Source organism: Crassostrea angulata, chromosome 3 (assembly GCF_025612915.1).
Source record: "Crassostrea angulata isolate pt1a10 chromosome 3, ASM2561291v2, whole genome shotgun sequence".
Lineage (NCBI taxonomy): Eukaryota > Metazoa > Mollusca > Bivalvia > Ostreida > Ostreidae > Magallana > Magallana angulata.
The window spans coordinates 53,920,827-53,929,385 of record NC_069113.1 but is presented as its reverse complement, the minus strand read 5'-3'; the positions used below and the strand labels follow the sequence as shown (position 1 = coordinate 53,929,385).

At 35.8% G+C, this 8,559-nt stretch overlaps 1 protein-coding gene across 3 annotated transcripts in view; it reads left to right on the top strand.

Annotated features, from left to right (window-relative positions):
- The window catches only part of LOC128176184 (long-chain fatty acid transport protein 2-like), a 16,055-nt gene extending 7,555 nt beyond the window's left edge, over positions 1 to 8,500 (top strand). For 2 of the 3 annotated variants that reach the window (XM_052842304.1, XM_052842305.1), the window contains exons 2-11: positions 1 to 159; positions 1,101 to 1,211; positions 1,638 to 1,856; positions 2,084 to 2,242; positions 2,355 to 2,479; positions 6,431 to 6,622; positions 6,784 to 6,889; positions 7,437 to 7,632; positions 7,736 to 7,833; positions 8,002 to 8,500. The exon at positions 1 to 159 is cut by the window's left edge and continues 247 nt beyond it. In XM_052842304.1, coding sequence (XP_052698264.1) covers positions 1 to 159; positions 1,101 to 1,211; positions 1,638 to 1,856; positions 2,084 to 2,242; positions 2,355 to 2,479; positions 6,431 to 6,622; positions 6,784 to 6,889; positions 7,437 to 7,632; positions 7,736 to 7,833; positions 8,002 to 8,312 — 1,676 coding nt within the window. In that variant the 3' untranslated portion in view covers positions 8,313 to 8,500. The remainder of the gene's footprint in view (positions 160 to 1,100; positions 1,212 to 1,637; positions 1,857 to 2,083; positions 2,243 to 2,354; positions 2,480 to 6,430; positions 6,623 to 6,783; positions 6,890 to 7,436; positions 7,633 to 7,735; positions 7,834 to 8,001) is intronic. The other variant, XM_052842306.1, reaches the window with a different exon arrangement.
- The last annotated feature ends 59 nt before the right edge of the window (positions 8,501 to 8,559 follow it).

Sequence of the window (8,559 nt, the reverse complement as noted above, 5' to 3'; positions counted from 1 at the left end):
GGGTCTTCATCGTGTTCGAGGACAAGAACTATACATACGCCATGGTGGACGCCATGGCCAACAGAGTGGCGAATGTGGTGGCAGCCTGGAACCTTACAGTCGGCGAAACTGTCGCCATCATGGCGTATAACTCTCCCGAATTTCTATGGACGTTTTTGGGTTTGTTGCTTTACGCATTAAAAGACGCAAAAAGAGTACTTCTAAGAAAACAGTAAAATTCTAACTGGTATATTTGAAATCTCTCGTTTCTTATTCTATCAATTGCGCGTGTCTCAGTTATTCTTCACACTCCATGATACCCCCGGTCTTATTCTATCAATTGCACGTGTCTCAGTTATTCTTCACACCCCATGAAATCCTCGGGTCTTATATTCTATCAATTGCACTTGTCTCAGTTATTCGTCACACTCCATGAACAACTCTGGTCTTATCATATTAGTTGTTTAGGAAGCTGTACATTATATTTATAAAAGTGTATAATTTATGATTATCGTGCATGTCTGTGCCGTGACTGAGAATAATTACGAAAGATATCAACAAATTAAAACTCTCTCTCTCTCTCTCTCTCTCTCTCTCTCTCTCTTCTAATTTGTTGAAAACGTTATACATCCAACAACTAATGTGGAAGTGTTTTTAAGTAATTTTTTTAATTTAAGTTTTAATTTGTAAATCTAAGAGATTCTTTTATCAAGGATCAGTTTTGATGCAAAAGTTCTAATTCCACCCCCTCTTCCGTGCCTTTAAATTCAAATAAAAACAAGTTTAACCTATATACATATATTTTCTTATAAGCGATTCTGTATTTTTTTTTAAATAAACTCTTTTACCGACGTACATATAAATACATATTCTCTTTTGAGAAGTGGACAGGCATAGCCTACATCCACTTCAAGTTGACAGGCATAGCCTACATCCACTTCAAGTTGACAGGCATAGCCTACATCCACTTCATGTTGACAGGCATAGCCTACATCCACTTCAAGTTGACAGGCATAGCCTACATCCACTTCGTGGATGTAGGCTATGCCTGTCCACTTCTCAAAAGAGAATAATAAATACAGGCAGTGAAGCATGCTATGAGAGTTGCCTCTCTTTTATAGGTGTGCTGAAGCTGGGGTTAGCGGGCACCTTCATCAACTATCACCTGAAGGAGGAGCCATTGGTCCACTCGCTCACTGCCAGCCGCTCCAGACACCTCATCGTGGGTAGAGGTACTGTGCATACCGAAATAAACTAAGACACCAAGCCCACACCCATAACACGAACCTTAACATTGACACCTCTTCTCAAACTAACATTTTCTTATGACCACTTTAAGATCTTATTTTACAAATCAATTTACGTAAATGAACCCACATCGTAAAATGGTTTTGCCACGTTATAAAAAGAACGTTGACCTCTGACAAGGGAAGTCTTTTTTCCTCTGATTATTTCTTTTTTTAAAAGAATATTGTTGAGTTTAATTTTTTAAGTGTAAATTTTGTTAGATAAATTCTAATCACAAAAGAAAATATCTATGTGGCTGTGCAAAGAGACTTTAAGATCGATTTGGATTTGGAAAAGATTTTCACTAAAAGTTTGGCGTTTTTATCTTGTCAAATATACAGCATAAGAAATTTCAATCTTCCTCTTGCTAGGCGCCGAACTTGTGGACACCATTCTGGGTGTTTATGACAAACTCCCAGAAGACTTCACAGTGTTTGTTTCTGGAACGACGAGAAAATCTCTTCCGGATCGAATACTGTCTTTTGACTTTCTGATGACACGGTCACTTCCTGTACCCGTATGTAAAGTAGCACGTGAGAAGGTGACCTTGCTGAGTCCGCTTTGTTACATCTATACATCCGGAACGACAGGTTACTTACATGTGAATTAAGACCTCTAATTAAATTTGTTTACATGGAATGTTAATGTTGCATTATTTATTCTGCTCATTAAGAATTTTAAAACGGGCTTTGCTGATGACTGATTTCATAATGAAGATGGTTCAGTATTTAGTACACAAACTTCTAGAACTGATTCCGTATGTTCATTTTTCATTTCGACTGTTCTTTATCTTCATTATGAGATTTATACTTTGAAGGTTTACCTAAACCAGCAATAATAAGCCAAGGCAAAGGGATCAGACAAACACACGGCTACCGCGCAATCGACTTCAGTCACCGGGATGTGACGTATGTCGTGACGCCATTGTATCACAGCGCCGCCACATGTGTCGGTGTTTTCAACACAATAGGAGAGGGTAGTATCTACGTCATATCTATATATCCTTAAGTTTTGTGTTTGGATTATTGGTTTTTACTGCAAAACATTTTGAAATACCAGTATTATTTGTGTGATTCCTTTTTGAAAAGGTGCTACCATCGTGTTGCGCCGGAAGTTTTCAGCGAGTCACTACTGGGAGGACGTCCGGAAGTACAAAGTGACCGTCATTCAGTACATAGGGGAACTCTGTCGCTACTTACTGCGTGTACCGAAGGTAACTATTATTACAATATTCTGTAAAATAGTTACAGTGTGTACATGTAACAGTAATATTACCATTCACTGTACAATAGTAAGTATATTACATTGTATAACTTTATTACCTATACTCTGTCCCAAGATATTTATGCAGCACATTTGGACGATTTTTAATAAAAATACACACACCTGTGAAAGAAGAAATTGAAATAGTTGAAAGGGACAATTTCCAAGATAATTCTATTGACACATTTCCATCTTTCACTCGGAAAAATTCACATGAACAAAAACAGATTCCTTACAGAGATTTATAATTGGGAATGTTTACATCTTTTCTTCATTCGGAATACACTCGGAATACATCGCGCAATTTTTCTACGTTATCATCCGGGCTTGATGCAATAAAAAATCCCCGTAGGCAGTATATAAATAGTGCCTGTTTGAGAGGGTAACAGTTGCAATTGACACCCCGAGGAAACCATTGTCAACCGACGCGAAGCGGAGGTTGACAATGGTTTTCGAGGGGTGTCAATTTCAACTGTTATCCTCCCAAACAGGCACTATTTATTTTATTATACTGAATGTCTTAATTTTAGAGACTTTTTTACTACTTTTACATAGAAATGACATGAATTCTACGGCGAACCGTACGCGCATGATTTACGCGCATGTAACAATTCGTTGTATTACCCGTTGCTAAGTGTGTTGCTAACGTTGAGGGTAATATAACGGATTATCAACTGCGTCTAAACCAATCAGATTTCAGTATTTAACATGAAAGTATAATAGTATATAAATAGTACCTGTTTGGAAGGGTAACAGTTGAAATTGACACACCGAGAAAACTATTGTCAACCGACGCGAAGCGGAGTTTGACAATGGTTTCGAGGGGTGTCAAATTTAACGGTTACCCTTCCAAACAGGCACTATTTATTTTATTACACTGAATGTCTTAATTAATTAAAAAAACTTAGTAGCTTTTATGTAGAAATGACGGGAAATCTACGTCGAACCGTACGCGCATAATTTACGCGCATGTAACAATTCGTCGTATTACCCATTATCAAGTCTGTTGCTAACGCTGAGGGTAATAGAACGGATTATCAACTGCGTCTTAACCAATCAGATTTCAGTATTAAACATGGAAGTATAACAAAACATTTTTTAGCATTGTATTGAAAAGTGATAAGCTAACTGGGGCGTTTCGGCTGAGAAATCTTGGAAATTTTTCATGCTTTTAAATGAACATCGTTTGAACCCTGAGGTAGGCTATTTATTATTGTTATACTTTCATGTTAAATACTGAAATCTGATTGGTTAAGACACAGTTCATGATCCGTTCTATTACCCTCAGCGTTAGCAACGCACTTAGCAACGGGTAACATTTAAAATGTTACATGCGCGAAAATTATGCGCGTACGGTTCGCTGTAGAATTCACGTTATTCCTATATAAAAGCAGTAAAATTTTCTTAAAAATTAAGACAATCAGTATAACAAAATAAATAGTGCCTGTTTGGGGGGATAACAGTTGAAATTGACACCCCCTCGAAAACCATTGTCAACCTCCGCTTCGCGTCGGTTGACAATGGTTTTCTCGGGGTGTCAATTTCAACTGTTACCCTCCCAAACAGGCACTATTTATATAATATCAAGCAATTAAGCAAAATCCGAATTCAGTATATCTTGGGACACACTATAACACTATACAATAGTTATTGTAGATGTAACATTATTACCTTTCCTTGTACAATAGTTAGTGTACATGTAATATTATTACCATTCACTGAACAAAAGAGTATGTACATGTCACATTGTTACCATTCTCTGTACAATAGTTAGATTGCACATCTGTAACATTATTAATACCATTCACATCTGTAATTACTCGTACTTAAGGTAGCACTTTTTAAGTGCAACCACTATGATTTTTATGCTATATGCACCAGTAACAAATGGGACCATTTTTACCACTCCTTGTACTTCTTGTAACAAAGATGACATTCTACCCTTCACTACACTGATGTGTTTTACTACGTGTGATCTATCAAATATGACATCAATATTATTTTAACTATTCAATGTAAATCTGTTTCTACTTTTACTAAAGGTGCTATATATATGCTACAAAACTGAATGGTTATTCAGTATACATATCTTACAGCATGTGCCAAATGTAATAGTATTCCCCATTTTTTAGTCCCCTTCCGGTTTTCACCGGAGGGGACTATATCTTTCCTCTGCGTCCGTCCGTCCGTCTGTCTGTCCCACTTCAGTTTTCCACACTTTTTTTCTTTATACGTTTGATGAATAATATGAAATTTGCTGAACAGCTTCAAAATGTCAAACTACAGATCAAGTTTACACTTTTGTAGCGTCTGGTTGACATATTTTCGAGAAAATTAATTTCTTATATTCCAATTTTTTAATGTTCGGGTTCGTTATCGGGTTCGGTGTGTATTGTAGTCAGTTTCATGACATTTTTATGAGTGTTGTTTTTAAGAGTTTTTAAATCATTTAAACAATTTACTCCAATTAGTTTGCACTTCAATAAAGATGTGTCAACAACACACTATGCCCCCAGGATAACCTAAGTATCAAAACAATCTATTGTTATAAGAAGTGCTAAACACCCCAATCCCCTTCCCTATGCCATGTCCCAATAGAATAGGGGACAGACATGCACCTTTAAGGGCAAAATGAATGCACTGTCCATCCATGATGAAAACCAAAATCACTTCCAATATTATAACCCATTTGAAAATAATTTTACTTCATATCTCTCTCTCTCTCTCTCTCTCTCTTTCTCTCTCTCTCTCTCTCTCTCTCTCTCTCTCTCTCTCTCTCTCTCTCTCTCTCTCTCTCTCTCTCTCTCTCTCTCTCTCTCTCTCTCTGTTGTACATGTATATTAAGGAAATTAGTTTGGACTGATAGAAAATACAAGATTCATGTATTTTTTCTATTTTTTCACTTAATATATCCTAAGTTAAAGATTGTCAAACAATCTTTCAGTCCCAGCTTCCACTGCACCTGTAGAACGTTTATTTAGTACAGCTGGTAAGATTTTCAAACTAATAGGATGCAGTTAAAAGATGAAACCTTTGGAACTTTGATCAGAAAGTGCAACAGCAATCTTTTGTCTTAAAGTGTCTTCAGCATAAAGAAATCCGATTAAAATAAATTAAGAAATATAACCGGAAAAAACCCTCTGTCTATAAATCAATACAATTAAGTGTCCAAAATTATAAAGATTTGTGTTATCTGGGGAAATATCTCTATTTAGCTTTTTAATAACCGCAACATTATTCCATAAATTGTTTTTTACTATGCACGAATTCTGTGTCTCTATATCATATCTGACATTGTATCATGCCAAATGTCTATAAATATCTTTTTACTTATGTAATATGTTGTTCATAATGCCATAAGATTTTTATATATTGAGCAAATAAAGAATGACTCTTGTATATATAGTCATTCAATTTGAACCTGATACTGAACATGAACCTGTAGATATGTTAAAAATTGTTTTATATTTGAAACATTTAATTGCCAAAACTTTTTATTAGCTTTACTTTTTTTAAAACAAAGTAATGGTAATGGTAATGCATTACTTTACTCATGTAATGGTAATGTAATGCATTACTTCAAGAAATTCGAGTAATGGTAATGGTAATTTAATGCTTAAATTCATGAAGTAATGGTAATGTAATGCATTACTTTACAATGTAATTCGCCCCAAGCCTGATATATATATATATATATATATATATATATATATATATATATATATATATATATATATATATATATATATATATATATATATATATATATATAGAAAACTTAAATGAATAAAAACACTCGGACTTTGTGTTTTTATTCATTTAAGTTTTCTATATCTTATCCGACCACTGTGAATTTTTTCTGGATTTACCTATATATATATACACACACCCACACTTCCAGCATCCGCTAGATGGCGTCCATTCTATAAGAGCGGCCTTTGGTAACGGACTTCGGAGTGACATATGGGACGAGTTCAAGACGAGATTTAGAATCCCCCAGATCTACGAGTTTTTCGGAGCCACGGAAGGAACAGCGCTCTTAATGAACTGCTGCAACAAAGTCGGCGCCATTGGCCGATGGTCCCCCATCATCGTGAGATAAAACAAAATTGAACATTAAATTTGAGGCATAGAAAAAATATCTGATGACACGAAAACGAAAATTAATTGACATGCATGTATTGTAACCGTGGGTTAAAATCTCTTTACTCTTTGAAATGTTGAAAGCTAATGATTTCAGTATTTTTTCAACAGAGGTGGGTAAATGGGGGAAAGAGTGGATTCCATATTGTGAAGTTTGATCCGGTGACGGAACAACCAATCCGGGACAAAGAAGGAAAGTGCATTCCGATACAGCCAGGTTTGATATTAAAGTATTTAAAGACTGTACAATTTACAGTAAAACACGGTTATAACAATGCGCCAAGGACGGGCGATTTTGCTTCATTTAAAGCGTAATTCGTTATATCCTTCTAGATAACAACAAGATAGTAAGAGAGTCCCGGGGAATGAAAATCCCTTCGCTGTAAGCGGCAATTTATTGTAAGCGTGTTCGCTATAATCGTGTTTTACTGTATTATGTTTCGTCTTTCCATACTACAAAAGGATGAAATCAAGTTACAACGCCTATAAAAGCAAATGCAGCTAAGATACAATACATGTTATTCATTTCTATATACAGGGATCATTTGAGTATTGATTGAATTTTCAAATATTTCGAAAATACCAACAATTTGCCCTTTTTTGTCTGGAAGATTTGAAAAAATCGGTTCAAAGTACCCATTTTTTTCTGATGAATAATTAGTACTTATTCGAACAAGGTTGTTGTCGCAGAGAGATTTATCAAACAAAACCATACCCATGAAATGATAAGCTGTATCCAGTCTTTAGACAGCGTGTTTCTGCAGGTGAAAGCGGTCTGCTTTTGGCCGTGAAACCACCAAACACCGTGACATTCTACTTGGGACCAAAGGCGATGAACGAGAAGAAGCTAATGAAAAATGTCCTTCAACTGGGCGACGAATTTTTCAACTTCGGCGACTTGGTGTATCTTGATCACGACTATTACGTTTATTTCCGGGACAGAATTGGGGACACCTTCAGGTAGGCAGTCAGTACTAGACGATCAATTAGACAATCAATAGATGTAATGATTTCGTAAAGATACAAGACCAAATAAGTCATTGTCTTGTTAAAACTAATTCAGATGGAAAGGCGAAAATGTATCAACAACAGAGGTAGCCAATGTGATGACGCAACTTAATTTTATTCATGACGTCAATGTTTATGGGGTATCTATATCTGGTAGGTATAAAACTATATTTTTATAGTATGAGAGTATGTCTACCATATTAAGCTTCATTGCTTTCAAAAACAAACAAAATCTGTACAGGGTGCCTTGCAATTTATTAAAAAAATAAATGCAAATACAAATATGAAAGTTATGTACCAAAGTACTTTATTGTTTAAAAGGGAGTGATGGTAGGGCAGGGATGGCCGCCGTACAGTTAGAGGAGGGCTATGAATTGACGAGCAGTATTCTATCAGAGCTGTACAGTCACGTGGTCGGGCACCTGCCGCACTACGCCCGGCCTGTGTTTATCCGAGTGGTCCAGGAGTTCAACACCACCCAGACTATGAAACACCAGAAGTTGAGGCTGGTGGAGGAAGGGTTTGATGTGGAGGCTGTCAGGGACCCGCTCTTTGTTATCAACAACCAATCAAAGACATATGAGGCTCTCACGGCTTCAAATATCGGCACCATACTTACTGCAAGACTCTAGGCCTTAAAAATCACTCATCAAAATTTTATGTCATATAATTCTTAATGTAGGACATTGTACATGTATATAGTTGGCATGTTAATATTGAAAATAACTAAACATTTTACATGTATATAGTTGGCATGTTAATATTGAAAATAACTAAACATTATAAAACATAATTTACCAATACACGTGATCAAAAAGCATTTTTTTTACATTCCTCTATCGACTTTCGATTTAAGTAAACCATAGAAATATTTAAGAG